Raw genomic sequence first — 19,697 nt, 5'->3', positions numbered from 1 at the left:
AGGGCAGCTCACCAGAGCTGCCTCCATCACTACCAGAGCTTCCATCACCATCACTAATAATAATAACTTCAATATTTGCAAATGACATATCAGATAAAGGGCTAGTATCCAAAATATGCAAAGAACTTATCAAACTCAACACCCAAAAAACAAATAATCCAGTGAAGAAATGGGCAAAAGACATGAATAGACACTTCTCCAAAGAAGACATCCAGATGGCCAACCGACACATGAAAAAATGCTCCACATCACTCATCATCAGGGAAATACAAATCAAAACCACAATGAGATACCACCTTACACCTGTCAGAATGGCTAACATTAACAACTCAGGCAACAACAGATGTTGGCAAGGAGAAAAAGGATCTCTTTTGTGTTATTGGGGGGGAATGTAAGCTGGTGCAGCCACTCTGGAAAACAGTATGGAGGTTCCCCAAAAAACTAAAAATAGAACTACTCTATGACGCAGCAATTACACTATTAGGCATTTATCCAAAGGATACAGGTGTGCTGTTTATCCAAGGGATACAGGTGTGCTGTTTCAAAGGGACAACAATAGACAAAGTACGGAAAGAGCCAATGCCCATTAATGGATGGATAAAGAAGATGTGGTATATATATATACAATGGAGTATTACTCAGCAATCAAAAAGAATGAAATCTTGCCACTTGCATCCACGTGGATGGAATTATGCTATATGAAATTAGTCAGAGAAAGACAAAAATCATATGAGTTCACTCATTTGAGGACTTTAAGAGAAAAAACAGGGGCGCCTGGGTGGCGCAGTCGGTTAAGCGTCTGACTTCAGCCAGGTCACGATCTCGCGGTCCATGAGTTCGAGCCCCGCGTCGGGCTCTGGGCTGATGGCTCAGAGCCTGGAGCCTGTTTCTGATTCTGTGTCTCCCTCTCTCTCTGCCCCTCCCCCGTTCATGCTCTGTCTCTGTCCCAAAAATAAATAAACGTTGAAAAAAAAATTAAAAAAAAAAAAAAAGAAAAAACAGATGCACCTAAAGGAAGGGAAACAAAAATAATATAAAAACAAGAAGGGGGACAAAACAAATAGAGGGACTCATAAATATGGAGAACTAAGCGTTGCTGGAGGGGTTGTGGGAAGGGGGTGGGCTAAATGGGTAAGGTGCATTAAGGAATCTACTGAAATCATTGCTTCACCCTATCCTAATTTGGATATAAATTTAGAAAAATAAAAAATAAAGTTAAATCAAAAAAAAGGAAAAAAATAACTTTAAAGCACACAAAGAAAATATTCTAAAAAATAAATCCACTAACAAAGAGAGAAGTCATTCCCAAGAAAATTGACATAATAAAGTAACCAGAGAAAGACTAAACTAATATGTTTAAGATCATCAAAAAGAGATTAGGGGCAGGAGATGCTCCGGAAGATGGCGTCGTAGGAGGACACTGGGCTCACTGTGTCCTTCTGATCACTTAGATTCCACCGAAACCTGCCTAAATAACCCAGAAAACCACCAGAAGACTAGCAGAATGGATTCTCCTGAGCCAAGCGTAGACGAGAGGGTCACGGAAGAGGGTAGGAAGGATGGAGAGGTGGTGCGCGCTACACGGACTGGCGGGAGGAGCCGGGCAGAGTGGCGGCCCGCCGGCAAAACAGAGTTCCTGAGTCTGGCTTGCAAAAGCGGAGGGGCCGGATGGAGTGTGTTCTGAGAGCAAACGGGACTTATCTGGAAGGTTATAAGTTAACAGGTCTGCTCGGAGAGCGGGAGGGCTGGAGGACAACGGGAGGGAGAGTTGTTGAGCCTCGGACGACAGAGCTCAGCTTGGCAGGAAACAAAGGCGCTCACCAGCACCATATTCCCTGCCCATCCCCCAGCCAAAATCCCAAAAGGAATCATTTCCTGACAGGGAACTTGCTTTCACTGCGCAAACAACACTGTGCTTCTGTGGATCCATCCCCTCCGGCAGAGGGTCTGACTCCCTCCCGGTGCTGCAGGGCCCCTCCCGAAGCAGATCACCGAAGGAAAAGCGAGCTGAGCCTACCCCTGCCACCCCTGTGCACCTTGCTGATCCACCCCAGCTAATACACCACATCCCCAGCACCACAAGCCTGGCAGTGTGCAAGTAGCCCAGACGGGCCACCCTACCCCATGGTGAATCCCCCCCTTGGTGAGGGGAAGAGAAGGTACACACCAGTCTGACTATGGCCCCAGCGTTGGGCTGGGAGCAGACATCAGGTCTGACTGCAGCCCCACCCACCAATGCAAGTTATTCAAGACAGCACAGGGTAAGTGTCCTGCAGTTCCCCACCACGGCAGAGACTATCCAAAATGACGAAACGGAAGTCATGCTATCATGCTACTGGAAGTCAGAAGAAAGCTGGAGTAGCCATACTTATATCAAACTAGACTCTAAATTAAAGGTTGTAACAAGAGATGAAGAAGGACATTACATAATAATTACAGGGTCTATCCATCAGGAAGAACTAACAATTATAAATGTCTATGTGCTGAATACCGGAGCCCCCAAATATATAAAACAATTACTCACAAACATAAGCAACCTTATTGACAAGAATGTGGTCATTGCAGGGGACTTTAATACCCCACTTACAACAATGGATAGATCATCTACACACATGGTCAATAAACAAGGGCCCTGAATGATACATTGGATCAGATGGACTTGACAGATATATTTAAAACTCTGCATCCCAAAGCAACAGAATATACTTTCTTCTCGAGTGCACATGGAACATTCTCCAGCATAGATCACATACTGGGTCACAAGACAGACCTTCATAAGTATAAAGGAATTGAGATCATACCATACATATTTTCGGACAACAATGCTATAAAGCTTGAAATCAACCACAGGAAAGAGTCTGGAAAACCTCCAAAAGCATGGAGGTTAAAGAACACCTTACTAAAGAATGAATGGGTCAACCAGTCAATTAGAGAAGAAATTAAAAAATATATGGAAACAAAGGAAAATGAAAATACAACAGTCCAAATGCTTTGGAATGCAGTGAAGGCAGTCCTGAGAGGAAAATACATTGCAATCCAGGCCTACCTCCAGAAACAAGAAAAATCCCAAATACAAAATCTAACAACACACTTAAAGGAAATAGAAGCAGGACAGCAAAGACACTCTAAACCCAGCAAAAGAAGAGAAATAATAAAGATCAGAGCAGAAATAAACAATATAGAATCTAAAAAAAATGTAGAGCAGATCAACGAAACCAAGAGTTGGTTTTTTGAAAAAATAAAATTGATAAACCTCTAGACAGGCTTCTCAAAAAGAAAAGGGAGATGACCCAAGTGGATAAAATCATGAATGAAGATGGAATGATTACAACCAATCGCTCAGAAACACAAGAAATTATCAAGGAATACTATGAAAAATTATATGCCAACAAACTGGACAACCTGGAAGAAATGGACAAATTCCTAAACACCCACACACTTTCAAATCTCAATCAGGAGGAAATAGAAAGCTTGAACAGACCCATAACCAGTGAAGAAATTTAATCAGTTAATCTCCAAACAAGAGTCCAGGACCAGATGGCTTCCCAAGGGAGTTCTACCAGACGTTTAAAGCAGAGATAATACCTATACTTCTCAAGCTATTCCAAAAAATAGAAAGGGAAGGAAAACTTCTGGACTCATTCTATGAAGCCAGTATTTGATTCCTAAACCAGACAGAGACCCGGAAAAAAAAGAGAACTACAGGCCAATATCCCTAATGAATATGGATGCAAAAATTCTCAATAAGATACTAGCAAATCCAATTCAACAGCATATAAAAAGAATTATTCACCATGATCAAGTGGGATTCATTCCTGGGCTGCAGGGCTGGTTCAACATCCACAAATCAATCAATGTGATACATCACATTAATAAAAGAAAAGAGCCATACGATCCTGTCAATTGATGCAGAAAAAGCATTTGACAAAATTCAGCATCCTTTTTTTTATAAATTTTTTGTAACGTTTATTTATTTTTGAGAGAGACAAAGCATGAACGGGGGAGGGTCAGAGAGAGGGAGACACAGAATCTGAGACAAGCTCTAGGCTCTGAGCTGTCAGCACAGAGCCCGACGTGAGGCTTGAACTCATGGACCGCGAGATCATGACCTGAGCCGAAGTCAGCCGCCTAACTGACGGAGCCACCCAGGTGCCCCTCAGCATCCTTTCTTAATAAAAACCCTCGAGAAAGTCGGGATAGAAGGATTATACTAAACATCATAAAAGCCATTTATGAAAAGCCCACAGCTAACATCATCCTCAATGGGGAAAAACTGAGAGCTTTTTCCCTGAGATGAGGAACACGACAGGGATGTCCACTCTCACCGCTGTTGTTTTAACATAGTGTTGGAAGTGCTAGCATCAGCAATCAGACAACAAAAGGAAATCAAAGGCACCAAAACTGGCAAAGATGAAGTTAAGCTTTCACTTTTTGCAAAGGACATGATATTATACATGGAAAATCCGATAGACTCCACCAAAAGTCTGCTAGAACTGATACATGAATTCAGCAAAGTCGCAGGATACAAAATCAATGTACAGAAATCAGTTGCATTCTTATACACGAATAATGAAGCAACAGAAAAAGAAACTGATCCCATTCACAATTGCACCAAGAAGCATAAAATACCTAAGAATAAATCTAACCAAAGATGTAAAAGATATGTATGCTGAAAACTACAGAAAGCTTATGAAGGAAATTGAAGATATAAGGAAACGGAAAAACATTCCATGCTCCTGGGTTGGAAGAGTAAGTATTGTCAAAATGTCAATACTACCCAAAGCTATCTACACATTCAATGCAATTCCAATCAAAATTGCACCAGCATTCTTCTCGAAGCTAGAACAAGCAATCCTAAAATTCATATGGAACCACAAAAGGCCCCGAATAGCCTAAGTAATTTTGAAGAAGACCAAAGCAGGAGGTATCACAATCCCAGACTTTAGCCTCTACTACAAAGCTGTCATCATCAAGACAGCATGGTATTGGCACAAAAACAGACACATAGACCAATGGAATAGAATAAAAACCCCAGAACTAGACCCACAAATGTATGGCTGACTAATCTTTTTTTTTTTTTAATTTTTTTTCAACGTTTATTTATTTTTGGGACAGAGAGAGACAGAGCATGAACGGGGGAGGGGCAGAGAGAGGGAGACACAGAATCGGAAGCAGGCTCCAGGCTCTGAGCTGTCAGCCCAGAGCCTGACGCGGGGCTCGAACTCACGGACCGCGAAATCGTGACCTGGCTGAAGTCGGACGCTTAACCGACTACGCCACCCAGGCGCCCCTGGCGCCTTGACAAAGCTTTCTTGCTTTGACAAAGCAAGAAAGAACATCCAATGGAAAAAAGACAGTCTCTTTAACAAATGGTGCTGGGAGAACTGGACAGAAACATGCAGAAGGTTGAAACTAGACCACTTCCTCACACCATTCACAAAAATAAACTCAAAATGGATAAAGGACCTGAATGTGAGGCAGGAAACCATCAAAACCCTAGAGGAGAAAGCAAGAAAAGCCCTCTCTGATCTCAGCCATAGCAATTTCTTACTTGACACATCCCCAAAGGCAAGGGAATTAAAAGCAAAAATGAACTACTGGGACATTATGAAGATAAAAAGTTTCTGCACAGCAAAGGAAACAATCAACAAAACTAAAAGGCAACCAGCAGAATGGGAAAGGATATTTGCAAATGACATATGGGACCAAGGGCTAGTATCCAAAATCTGTAAAGAGCTCACCAAACTCCACACCCCCAAAAAAAATTTCCCAGTGAAGAAATGGGCAGAAAACATGAATAGACACTTCTCTAAAGAAGACAACAGGCTCATGAAAAGATGCTCAACGTCGCTCCTCATCAGGGAAATACAAATCAAAACCACACTCAGATATCACCTCACGCCAGTCAGAGTGGCCAAAATGAACAAATCAGGAGACTATAGATGCTGGAGAGGATGTGGAGAAACGGGAACCCTCTTGCACTGTTGGTGGGAATGCAAACTGGTGCAGCCGCTCTGGAGAACAGTGTGGAGGTTCCTCAGAAAATTAAAAATAGACCTACCCTATGACCCAGCAGTAGCACTGCTAGGAATTTACCCAAGGGATACAGGAGTATTGATGCATAGGGGCACTTGTACCCCCAATATTTCTAGCAGCACTCTCAACAATAGCCAAATTGTGGAAAGAGCCTAAATATCCATCAACTGATGAATGGATAAAGAAATTGTGGTTTATATACACAATGGAGTACTACATGGCAATGAGAAAGAGTGAAACATGGCCCTTTGTAGCAACATGGATGGAATTGGAGAGTGTGACGCTAAGTGGAATAAGTCATACAGAGAAAGATACCATGTTTTCACTCTTATGTGGATCCTGAGAAACTGAACAGAAACCCATGAAGGAGGGGAAGGGAAAAAAAAAAAAAAGAGGTTAGAGTGGAAGAGAGCCAAAGCATAAGAGACTCTTAAAAACTGAGAACAAACAGGGTTGATGGGGGGGTGGGAGGGAAGGGAGGGTGAGTGATGGTATTGAAGAGGACATCTTTTGGGATAAGCACTGGGTGATGTATGGAAACCAATTTGACAATAAATATCATATATTAAATAAATAAATAAATAAATAAATAAACTTGATAAAAAAATAATAAAGTCATCAAAAAGATCACAGAAATAATAATACCCCACCAGCACCACCATTACAACCCCCATCAAAAACTTAAAATGAAAAAAACCGAAAATAATGAAACACGAATCTGTCTCTCACGGGTAATTTTTTTTAATTGATTTTAATTAAAAACAAGTGGTTATTTAAAAAGGACCAGTTAGAAATCTCGGAATAAAAATATATTTATTGAAATATCAAAAAAATAAATAAAAGGAAAAAACTTTCACAGACAGGAAAAGCATAAAGACAGAAGAGAAGAACAAAAAGAAGTTATATGAACCATAGATTTTGTTCATATCCAAGTATCCGTGTGTTGCCTAAAATTTCCTGAATACCAGGAAATAAAAATAAAGAACAAAAATTGTTTTTTTCAAAGATAGATGAAAGAGTTACCTGTTTAATAAGCAGCTTCCATATGGGCTGGATTTCTACCTCAATGGCATTGGGCCCACACACTAATCTTCTGTAAGAAAGTGATCACCAATTAAGTGCCAAATCTAAAACCTCATTGAAAGGGTGGGTGATGGGTATTGAAGAGGGCATCTTTGGGGATGAGCACTGGGTGTTTTATGGAAATCAGTCTGACAATAAATTTCATATTTAAAAAAAATTAAAAAAATAAAAATAAATAAAAATAAAACCACATTGATAAGTGAGTACAACCAAACTAGGCAAAAGTCACTTCTCTACCTTTAAGGCTCTTTGTGCCTTTAATAAAAAAATATTAATGTGCACATCCTAAAATATTAACATAGTTTTAAAATGAAAGTGCCTGATGGACAAAGTTGATTTTCTAGTTAAAAAAAATATCTTAATGCAACTCAAGAATCAAAATGCAGTTAGAAAGGCATGTTGAGTTATTTTTTAAACAATTCAATCACATTTTGAGAACACCTAACAAGACCCAGATGTGACTATGTTTCTAGAATTAGGCATTCTAGATTGCTCTTGATGTTCGAGATCATATATATCTTACCTTGGTCTCTTCAGCACCTAGGACAGGCCCTTAGTATATGAAAATAAATACATGAATGAATGAGCCAACAAACTAGAAGATGATATATGGTCTTCACATCTAACACTTTGCTAATCCACACATGAGTACATTCCAGTAAGAGGCCCTTATGTTTGTACAGCATCTGACAATCTACAGCGTTCTCACACAAGATTCTCTCGTTTGTCACAACGGTCTAAAGGAAAGGGCTAATATCTCCCATTTTGCCAATGGAAAAAACTATTCATTGTGTGTGTTCTGCCAAAGGTACCCATATCTAGTATTAATTGTGACAATGCAACTCTTAGCCTTTTATACGTATTATCTCCTGTAATCATCACATTACCTCTACGAGGTTTCATATTATCATCTTTATTATAAAGGAAACTGAAGTTCAGATAAACTCAGTAACTCCCCCAGAGCCACAGAGCAGGAAAGAAGCGGGTCCAGGTGTCACACCGTGGGCTCCACGACTCCACCTCACACTCCATGAGCACTGATGGTGCAATGTGCATGACGTTTCCTGAATATAAGGTGTAACAGAGCTCAGCCCAAGTTTGATTTCCAAGCCGCGCCTTTCCTACTGCAATGATTTGCATGGATCCCAGAGGACACAAACCAGGGTCTTCTGACTCCATGTGTGAAAACACTGAGGTGCAGAGATGCTGGGAGACAGAGAGGTCAAACAGCATGTGCTGCTGGGTTTGCTGCCTGTGACTCAAGATTCCTTTCCTCTGGTACTCACAGGCATGCCCTTTTTTCCCAGTCAAGTGACAGACGTTGAGAATTAAGTTCGGCCCTGAAGTATACCCAAACTGACAGGGAACATCTCTTCCAAGCTCCACATTCAGTGATGTCACGTTGGTGGCTTGAAATCAGCAATAGCTGTTGTTTTTCCCACGATAGAATTTGGCAGACTCTCCCCATCCAAGCTTTTCTTCTTCCAGAGAGCTGGGTTACCAACAGGGTGACTGGTCTGGGGCCCACGTTAAGAGCTGTCTTGACCACCAAACATTTCTCCTTCTATTTCAGGAGGGTAAACAAAGGAGGCAGGAGCAGGGCATTAAGTGAAAAGAAAATGAGGAGGTGCACAACTGTCCTCATAAGACTATTGGATGGATGGGGGTAAGGTAGGTGTGGTTTTCCCTGTTTCTGTGAGATAAGAGAATTGCCTCAAGTCCCTGTGGACCTAAGACAGGCAGTGAAAGTGGCATCCAGTTCATGAATGAGTGAAGATAGGAGCGGGGAACCTCCTGGAATATTTTTCTTCCCAAGGCCTTCTGAAAATTTATCTTCAGGATGTTGTCTCTCCTGATGTCCTGATTTGCTTTTTGCTACCAAAAAGGTGACCACATAAATGTGTCCATTTTCCCTCTTTGCCTGGTTTCTGGGAAGCCTGAAGAGAAAGTTGTATTTAGACTTTGTGGCTTTTTGTCATCAAGGAGTTCTCAGTATACTCCTTCATTTCTCATGTTGCATCCTTGCTTTTCATGAAGGCAAACTCATCTCCAGTTAGGAATTTAATCAGATATCACTCAAACAATCAATCAATCGCATTTTGAGTTTTGAAAAAAAAAAAAAAGCCCTAGTCTTATATTAAAAAATGATGGGAAAAAAATAATAAAATAAAAAATAAAAAATGATGGGGGTGGGGGGAGAACTTCACATTCTATTCACTCTCTTTACTGTCCACCTAGAAAAACCCATGAGTAAAACCTGCCTGTGTATTTGAAAGTAGATTATCTCCTCTATCCTTCGCATTTGGGAAACTAAACTCTTTGTCTTGCTCATTACGTTGTCAAGTTCTTTACGCTGTGGACCAGCTTTAAATTTAATTATGTGTGATATTTAGTAAAGCTTGGCACTCGCTAAGGACAAATGTGAAGGGCAATCCTTCCTGTAGAAATGGTGTCCTAGGAGAAGTAAACTTGCGTTAATCAACTACACCTCCTAACTTAGCTCAATCCTTCACGTGTCTGGTGCTTAATGCTATGAAACCAGTATGCTCTTAATGACTCTGACAACATTTTGTGTTTCAACGTAATCAGCATTACATCTGAAATCTTATACAGTGATATTATCTCTAAGGCGTTTTGCAAATATTGTCAGAATCTGGATGATGCCTTGTTCATTTTTTCGTCATTTTTCATTCAGCAGGAGAAAAGTTTAAAAACAACAACAGATCGGTAATTCTCAGAGTTGGTGCGCATATGAATTGTCGGAGGGGGGGTTTGCTAAAAATGCAGTTTCTGCTCTCACCATTACCCTTAGTTCCTACTTACTAAATGAAAATTATGAGGGTGGAGCCCAAGAACCTGTATTTTATGTACCAGAATGCTTCTTAGCTGGAGAATTTGTGTTTCTTATAGACTGTGAGGAAGGTCGGGCAGGATAGGCCTGAAAATGGGCAAGAAATGAAGCTAATTATTAGGATTCTGGGGAAGTCTTGCAATGGTTTACTTTCAGACTCACCAGCATTCACTATTTCAAATTACAGATGAGGGAAGCAGAGACTCAAAATCGCTATGGGTTAATAAGTAGCATAAGCATTTTTATGGTACTACTATACTATTATGTCCTAATCTCTGTGCATTTATAGATATCATTCTCACAATTGTACCACTATTCTTTCCCAATAGTTAGTGAATGTCTCTGGGGTAGTGAGTAAGCCTTATTTATCCTTAGATCTTTAGTGCTTGCAAAGTGCTTAGCCTAGTAAAGGCATTCGGTCAATAGATTAATGAATGCATTCATGTATTCATTCATTCCACAAATATCTGTTGAGTGTCCACCATGAATCAGGCACCGTTCTAGGTGTTATGAATGACACAACTGCCTGAGCAAACAAAATCCTCATCTCCAGGCTGTTTCTTCATAGGAAAATTAATCATAACATTGTCTTTCTGCCTCTCCAAGGATTTAGAGGATGACAAATCAGATGTCTATGAAATGACTCAAGGCTCTTTAAGGAAAGAATGAAAACAACAACACAGACGAGACTATTTTACAATCCTGAAAGAAAAGACCAAATATTATATGCCTGCAACGTTCTTTTGGGCTCTTCTTTTTTAAATAAGTTTGCCTGCGATGAAAACAACTTAAAATTTGTCTCTGTTGCTGGTAAACAAAACTGGAATGTAATGAAGCTGATGAAGCATTATGCCAATAGCTTACCGATCATAAGCCATTTGATATTTCAATTTCTGCTGGCCGAGTTTACTCTCAGGAAGTATCACAAACCCTACCTGACCTCTTGCTCTTCACTGGTCAGGCCCCGTCCAAACGTGTGGTGGATATCATAGCAGGAGTTGCTGTCTTCCAGCAGGCTAGGGTGTGGTCAGGACAAGAAGCATACCTTAGTTCATGGCACCCAACAAATCCGGTTCCTCCCTTATATCCTGATGAATGCTGAGAAAAAGACTTACCCGACTTTCTGAAACCTCTTCTCCAAGTTGTCCCAAACATACCTGATTTTCCGCACTTGGATATATCGCAGCTGCAATTACAAATGTGATAGGACAGATGTCATTCACCAAGTAAAGCCCATCAGGGGAGGTGAGGGCTTCTTGGTAGGGGTCCCCACGCAGCTCTCACTTGCCTTGATACATTGTTGTAATTCCCAGCCCGGCAGCCTCACTTGCCTTGACACACTGTTGTAATTCCCAGCCCAGCAGCATGACATGCAGAACTTTCCTCCAATAAACATTTGCAGTATTCTTTTTTAGCAAAGGCATGCCATAACATTGTGCTCAAAATTGCTTACTTTTAATTCTGGCTTCAATACCGCATGGTTAATGACAGAGTGGCGGTCAGCCACCAGGGGTTCTTCTGGGTTCTTGCTTATAGGAAACTTCAGTGTCGCTAAGTAGAGGCATATAACCTTCTTCCTCGTATATCTTTGGAATTCATCCTAGAGAAATCAATCCAGCCCATGAAATTCTCAAATATTATTTATTCAATAAGTCACTCAATCAACCAAATACCTACCTAGACCAGAGATTCTCAAAGTTTGGGCTACAGACAAGAGGATCAGCATTAGCTTGAAACTTGCTAAAAATGCAAATTCTCAGCCCTACCATAAGCCTACTAAATCAAAAATTCTGGGGTGAGGTCAGCAGTCTGTGTTAAGGAGCCCTCCAACTAATTTGAGAACCACTGTGCTAGAGAATAAAAAGACACACTTCACAGGAAAGTTTTTTTTTTTTTTTTTTTTTTTTTTTTTAATATGAAGAAAACAGCTTCTGGCTATCTTAACATGACATTTAAGGGTTTAAAATCTCTACTTCCCCTCAAAATTTGTATTCTAAAAAAACTGAAAAATATCTAAAAATACATCCTTCCTGTGTTATGTCTTTAAGAGTTGTAATACCAACAGCCACTACTCATGTAATGGCTAAGGAAACTGAAAATTAGCCTGACAGAGTAGTCATTTTCCCCAGAGTGACATGGAGGAAATGTCCTTCCTTTCTTCCTGAGTCAAAGTAAGAGAGGGCAAGTTCCAGGATACTATTGCCATCTACTTGGGGACAAGAAAACTCAAGCAAAGAAAGATCTCTGGAACACCAGCCAGCCATTGGTGGCACCACCAATGCAATGCTGAAGGGCACGTACCGTTGTTCTTAGCAAAACAGTGTCTGCTTCTTGCAAAGGGCATGGGTTGCAATTAGCCCACACTCTCCACTGGGGCTTCCAGTAGAACACCAGCAGAAGAACCCCACACGTCAGCATGGTTGTTATAAGGCACAGGGCTCTGCGAAGATTATGGGTCCGGTAACCAAACACCTCCTGGAGAGTAAAGTAAACATGACTCTATTTTTCTTTTTTTACATAAACACATCATTTTGTTCCAAGAAACACAAGCTTTAGATGCAGGGGTGTTAGTTGGGAGACAGATCTGGTTTCGGCTGGTTGAAAGAGATCAATTGCTCACAGCTGTCAGCTGATACAATTAAAAAAAAGAGACCCATTTGGCTACCCTGGCATATGGAGCTTAAAACAGACGGGCAGACCAAAGAATGGGCAGACTTATTTGGTTCTAGTTTTAGGAGTCACCCCATGATTTGGACCAGATTCACTTTTTTTAGGTATAAAGTTAAAAAATATATTAATGTAAATTTACTGGTGGAAGATGTTACAAATGGTGGGATGATATAAATTAAGAGATTATCTGTGAACACGAAAGATTTTCAAAAGACAGCTTATAGGAATTTACCCTGATGGTAACATGCTGAAATATTTCTACTTTTAGTAGTAGGGGAGTTGATATTATCATGAAATGAGTAAAGACTTTGAGATGCGGTTTTAGAAGGAAACAGTCAAAAACAATATATACCTTTATTTCAAACAAATTTCTAATTTCTCTCTTCCACAAAGAAGTGTCACAGCATTGGTTTTTAAATTTCAAAAACTTGATTTTTAGTGTACTTGGGAGACCCAGAAGAATGTTGATTATGAATGACATTATTACTATAATATTATTTTACCTTCTGCTGTTTTGTGTGTGTGTTTCTAAGACTTTGACTTCCATGTCCACATCACAGAGATATAATGTTAAGAAATGGGTTTTTACTGAGTTTCTATAGCATTTTTAATGACGAAATCTTCTGGAATTTTATGCCAGTTTAGATCATGTTATAATAAATCTCTTGGCTTAATATTTGGAATAGTTTTCATCTTCAGTGATCATTTTCATTAATTTTTTCTAGTAAAGAACTCTGGTAAATGAAGATTTTAATAACAGTTGTTGAAAGTAATCCTTAAACATGATGGAAAGGTCACAGGTAGCAAAGATGTTTGAGTCACTGCTCTACTGGTTATTAGCTATGTGACCTTAGGTAATTCGTATTGTAAGGGTTAAATTGTAGTGTAGGGCTAACAGGAAGCTTGAAAAATAACAGCTTTGTTCTGACACTGAAGGTGAAGGGATAACAGCCTTGCTTTACTCTTGCAAATCACATTTCATACTCTTGTAAATCAGGCTTTACCAATGAAGGAAAACAGAAGCTCAAAGAAAGCATCAGAGGCAAGGTCAAGGAGATCCACTGGTTGCAACTTCGTGGCAGAAAGTCTAAAATAATCACCTCATTTGGCAACTGTTTCTAACACATCTGGCAACTGTTTCTAACTCATCCGGGAACTGTTTCTCTGTTCTGTCCCCAGGTAATGATACAACGATGCGATCAGCTTTAAAAACTCTGTACCCCGGTTGTTCGAGGCCGCATTCTTATCAAGAGTGTTGGTCCCGATCAGTCGGCCTTGCCTCTCATTGTAATAGACTTTGTTGTGACTGTCACTGGTGCCCCTAGCATTCTGTTTCAGGAGTAATGTGGATGCAATATTTGGTGCATTGGCCGGGAAAGTTAAAGGTCTGAAACAGGGCTTTTTCCTGCTCCACCAACCCCTGGGAGGAAGCTCGGGATTGGGAGAGGTAAGGGATTCTTGGGCCGCACCATTTGAATGACTCAGGAGGGTCTGTCGGATGCGCCTATAGACCCAGAGTCAGGGATGCTACCGGGACACCAATGGACCCCATTTGATTTGGTTTTTGTCAAGAAAGATCCTATTTTTCAGGTGACGGCCACGGCCTACTGGCCTTGAGATCTCAAACTGTGTTGTCTTCGTGTCTTGTCCTCTTCCTGTTGACTGTGTGCCCCTGTCAGTTTTGCCTATCTTTGTCAAGGGTCAAAATCAGAGTCTCATACTAACTCATTTCTAGGACTATAGGAGAGCTGCCTCAGTTTTTGGCCTTCACGTTAAGAAGCCAGTCCTTCAAACTCTCTGTGAGGTGGAATGGACCAGCTTTCAGGTTGAATCGCCTCCACAGGGGACCTTTGACCTTACTTTGGTATATAAGGTTCATGATATTGTCTTTTCTAGGCACGAAGACCACATTCCATACATTGAGGCATGGAGGACCCTCATTGAAAACCCTCCAGATTGGTTAAAACTTCTCCTTCCCCTTCCCCCTTGCCTCCCTAAAGTACAGGCTTTATAACTCAAAGGCTGCCCATTTGGAGCTCAGAATAAGAATCTGATGGGACTAGGTGGCCGCCCCCTCTATCACCTGCACCAGAGGAAAAAGAAACCACCCGCCGCCCTATAGTTCTCGCTCAAAGAATACAAGTCAAGATGCTTCAGATCAGGAGGCAAGCCCGAGTCGGGACACTCCCCTGAGCCCGTCTCACACCCGGTCAGGGACTCCTGGAATTCCATCCCCCTCCCACTGCCCTGCCCCTTCTTCCAGGGCCACCCCTGCAGGGTGATGTCCGACCCTTTATGACTTATGTACTCTTCTCCACTAGCGACCTTTATAATTGGAAACTTCAAAACCCCTCATTCTCAGAGAAACCCCAAACATTAATTTCTCTTCTTGAAACTATATTTGTGACCCATCAGCCAACCTGGGATGACTGCCAGCAGTTCTTGCAGATTCTCTTCACCACTGAGGAAAGAGATAAGATCCATCATGAGGCCCAGAAATTAGTGATGGGGCCAAACGGGCAACCCACCGAGGATCCCGCTGTACTTGAGGAAGTTTTTCCCTCCTCACATCCTGAAAATTGGGACTGAAACACTCCTCACGGTAGGCGATCATTGACCCTATTTTGCCAGACTCTCCTGGGAGGTCTCCCAGCGGCCGCCCGCTGGCCCACAAACATGTCTAAGGTAACAGAAGTAGTTCAGGGGGCCGAGGAAAGCCCCTCAGCCTTCTTAGAAATGCTCATGGAGACATACCGCACCTTTACCCCTATTGACCCTGAGGCACCTGAAAATAGAAGGGCATTAAACCTGGCCTTTGTCTTACAAAGGCCCCAGACATTCGGAAAAAGTTACAAAAATTAGATGGGTTTGAAGGAAAAAATTTATCTTAGTTGAAATAGCCCAAAAAGTTTTTAACAATAGGGATTCTCAGGAAGAAAGACAAAAAAATTGACTAGGGTGGTAGCGGCTGTCCTGGATGCCCGCGGGGAAGAGGACCCAGAACGTCCAAAGAATTCTGGTCTGGGCAAAAGGAAAAAGACAAAGGGTTAAAGCGCCACTAGGAAAAAACCAATGTGCATATTGCAAACAAGAGGGACACTGGAAAAAGGATTGCCCCAACTTAGCCCCACGCAAAACTCGGCCACTCCAGGTGTATGTAATGGGAGTCGATTCCAACTGACAGGGCCACGGCTTGGTAGCCCACTTCTGAGCCGTTGGTTACTGTTAATATAGGGGGGCAACCTAAGACCTTCTTGGTGGACACTGGGGCAACATTTCAGTTCTAAAACAAGATCCTGGCCCCACCAGGCAAGGAGCAACCCTGGTGCAAGGAGCAACTGGGTCCCAGACTTGTAAATGGACCACTGAATGACAAGTAGATTTAGGCCATAAAACCGTTACACATTCTTTCCTATTCATACCTGAATGTCCCTACCCTGGATTACTAGGTAGAGACCTACTGCAGTTTGAAATTCACTGAAGGGGGTATGCATATTAAAGGCCAGGATGGCCCAACAACAGTAATGGTGACTGTGCCACTTGGGGAAGAGGGCCTGCTCACTCTGGTGAGTGATAAAAATGTCCATGCAGTCGATCCCCTCCTTAGCCTCCAGGCAGACTTCCCCCAGGTATGGGCCGAGACCAATCCACCTGGGCTGGCGATTCATCAAGCTCCAATAATAGTGGAACTTAAGGCATCTGCACTTCTGGTAAAACTAAGACATTATCCCATGTCCCGGGAGGCTAGGCGGGGAATCGCCATTCACATCAAGTGTTTGTGCGACTCTGGCATTTTGATCCCATGCAAGTCGCCACGGAACACTCTGCTTCTCCTTGTCTGGAAGCCTTATTCATCCGATTTCCGGCCAGTTCAGGACCTAACAGCAGTAAACACCAGGGTAATGGACATTCATTCCACTGTACCCAACCCTTATACTCTCCTTAGTTTGCTTCCCCCTTCTCAGGTGTATTATACAGTTCTGGACTTAAAAGATGCCTTCTTTGCCATCTCGCTGGCCCCGCAAAGCCAGCCACTGTTTGCATTTGAATGGACTGATCCTGAAGAGGAAAAAGCCAGACAGCTCACTTGGACTCGACACCCCCAGGGACCTAAAAATTCTCTTTTTAATGAGGCCCTGCACCAGGATTTAGAGCCATTTCGAATCTCCAACCCCCAGGTAACTCTACTGCAATATGTTGATGATATCTTGTTGGTGGCCCCTTCTCATTTAAAATGCCTGAGAGCCACCAAAGAACTCTTGAGTTTTCTGCAAAAACTGGGGTACCAGGTGTCAGCCAGAAAAGCACAGATCTGTCATATTGCAGTGACCTATTTAGGTCACAACCTTAAAAAAGGTAAGCACTATCTCGGTGAACAAAGAATTTGGGCTATATTCGATATTCCTCAGCCTAAAACTCGCAAACAAGTTCGCGAGTTCCTGGGGGCAGCAGGCTACTGCAGACTATGGATACCTGGCTTTGCTGAACTGGCAGCCCCTTCGTATGCCACTCTCAAGGGGTCTCCAGAGTCCTTCACATGGGGGGAGACTCAAACTAAAGCCTTCTAAGCCTTATGAGATGCTCTCATGACCCACCAGCCTTGGCCCTGCCAGATCCCACAAAGCCATTCCATTTGTTTGTAGCCAAAAAAGGGGGGCAGCCAAAGGAGTTCTGACTCAGCGCCTGGGACCTTGGCCCTGACCGTTGGCCTATTTATCCAAACGGCTGGACCCAGTTGCTTCCGGGTGGCCCCCATGCATTTGACAAATTGCCGCCACCACACTCCTAAAGATGCAAACTAACCTTGGGGCATTGTCTGTCATGGGACCCCATGAAGTGGAGGCTTTACTGCGGGCTCCCCCAGAGCGATGGCTGTCAAATGCTCGGATTACCCAATATCAAGCATTGCTACTCGACCAGCCCCAAATACGTTTTTGTGCCCCCACAGCCTTAAACCCAGTCACTTTGCTGCCCAAAGGACAAGGTCCGCCTCTGCACTCTTGCCCAGAAACCTTGGCGACGATCTCATCCCTCCACTCCGATATTACAGATGTTCCCTTACAGGACCCTGATAGCATGTTTTCAGATGACAGTAGTTTTGTGTTTCAAGTGCAAAGGCATGCCGGTGCTGCAGTGACAACAGACCGCGAGGTTTTATGGCAACAGACCCTTCCCCCGGGAACTTCAGCCCAGGGCGCAGATCTCATCGCCCTAACAAAAGCCCTAAAACTCAGAAGAAACAAGTCAGTTAATATTTATATGGACAGCCGCTATGCTTTTGCAACCGCGCATGTACACGGATCCATTTATCAAGAGCGCGGTCTCCTCATGGCGGAAGGCAAGGACATCAAAAATAAAGCTGAAATTTTAGATCTTCTAGCAGCCATCTGGGAACCTGCAAAGCTGGCAATCATTCACTGCCCAGGACATCAAAAAGGCGACTCCCTAGAAGCAGTCGGAAACCTCCTGGCTGATGCAGCAGCCGGAGAAGCTGCCCTAACTAAAAGTAAAAGTGCATTGGAGATACCGATCTTGACAGAGCCTTTGCTTCCACTGGAGCCCAGTTACACTCCTAAAGATTTGGAGTGGGTTTCAAGAAAAGGGGGAAGTATGATACCAGGACGAAAGTGGTTTCAGCATCCTGAAGGTAAGATACTCTTACCCACGGCACTCGGGCCGCGCATGATGTGTCAACTCCACCAAGGGAATCATCTGGGAAAACCAAGATGGAGGAATTAGTGCGGAAAAATTTCAGGGCGCAAGGGCTGGGAAAAGAGATTGAAGAGATGGTTGAAAGGTGTGTAAGTTGCGCCCAAGTAAATCAGGGTGCAAGTAAGAAGGTTTCAGAAGCTAAAAGAGATAGAGGAACTGAACCAGGCTGGTTTTGGGAAGTAGATTTTACTGAAATTAAACCAGGGAAATACAGATATAAATACCTGCTTGTTTTTGTAGACACCTTCTCCGGGTGGGTCGAGGCGTTCCCAGTTAAGAAATTATTAAATGAAATAATTCCTAGATTCGGGCTGCCTCTGAGCATAGGATCAGACAATGGCCCGGCCTTCACGGCGCAGGTGTCCCAGGGTCTGGCCCGGGGAATTGGGAGTAAATTGGAAAATTACATTGTACGTATAGACCTCAGAGCCCAGCTCAAGTAGAAAGGATGAATCGGACCCTAAAAGAGACCTTAACCAAATTGTCCCTTGAGACAGGTGAAAATTGGGTTGATGTCCTGCCTTTTGCCCTTTTGCGAGCACGTTGTACTCCATTTGTCAAGGGATGTTCCCCTTATGAAATTTTATTTGGCAGACCTCCACCTATCCTGCCGAGGCTAGGAGATGACGTAATGGAACAATTGGAACAGGACCATTTGCTGGCTTCACTAATGGCCCTGCAACATGTACAAAAGGAAATAACCAGGGCCTTGAAAGAAGCCTTCGCTCATCCTCCTGTTCTTCCTCACCCCTTTCAACCAGGAGACTTAGTCTGGGTCAAGAGGCACAAGCCTAAAACCCTGGAGCTGCACTGGAAAGGACCGCACACCATGATCCTGACTATGCCCACGGCCGTGAAGGTAGATGGTGTCCGAACCTGGATTCATCACTCTCAGTTTAAGAAAGACTGCGTAAAGGCGGGAACACCCTAGACTGATACAAAACCAGACAACGAACAGCAATGGAAGGTCCAAAGGCACCCAGAGGATCCTTTAAAGCTAAGACTGATGCGGGCATAATAATTGTCTGGGTTTGTATAATGATAAGTGGGGGGGACTGTACGGAATTGCATCCCCTATCTTTTTGGCCATACCAATGGGAACTCAGGGACACTGTCACGGGGAAGGTGATAGCATCTAATACCTCTTCAACTGTGCCTTGTTTTTTGTTTGATTTCTGTGACTTGGTGGAGGACTCATGGGAGACTTTAATTACTAATTATAAACAGCCAAAGGGCTCCACGCCTCTGGTCCCCGAAAACCCCTATGTGGTTACCTATGGATGTGGACACAGGGATCAAGAACAAAAATTGGCTAACCTACCAGGGTTATACAGTTGCCCTGCAA

The 19,697-nt window shown here is 42.7% G+C and overlaps 1 protein-coding gene across 1 annotated transcript in view; it reads right to left on the bottom strand.

The window, feature by feature from the left end:
• Nucleotides 1-19,697, bottom strand: part of LOC123380052 (ATPase 13A5) — a 92,131-nt gene that overhangs the window by 55,738 nt on the left and 16,696 nt on the right. Inside the window, 5 exon segments of the mRNA XM_045037321.1 lie at nt 7,060-7,129; nt 10,906-10,986; nt 11,086-11,156; nt 11,424-11,570; nt 12,272-12,445. Of these exon segments, the coding sequence (XP_044893256.1) occupies nt 7,060-7,129; nt 10,906-10,986; nt 11,086-11,156; nt 11,424-11,570; nt 12,272-12,445 (543 nt within the window).

Source organism: Felis catus, chromosome C2 (assembly GCF_018350175.1).
Source record: "Felis catus isolate Fca126 chromosome C2, F.catus_Fca126_mat1.0, whole genome shotgun sequence".
In the NCBI taxonomy this organism is placed as follows: domain Eukaryota; kingdom Metazoa; phylum Chordata; class Mammalia; order Carnivora; family Felidae; genus Felis; species Felis catus.
This window is presented reverse-complemented; position numbering and strand designations above follow the sequence as displayed.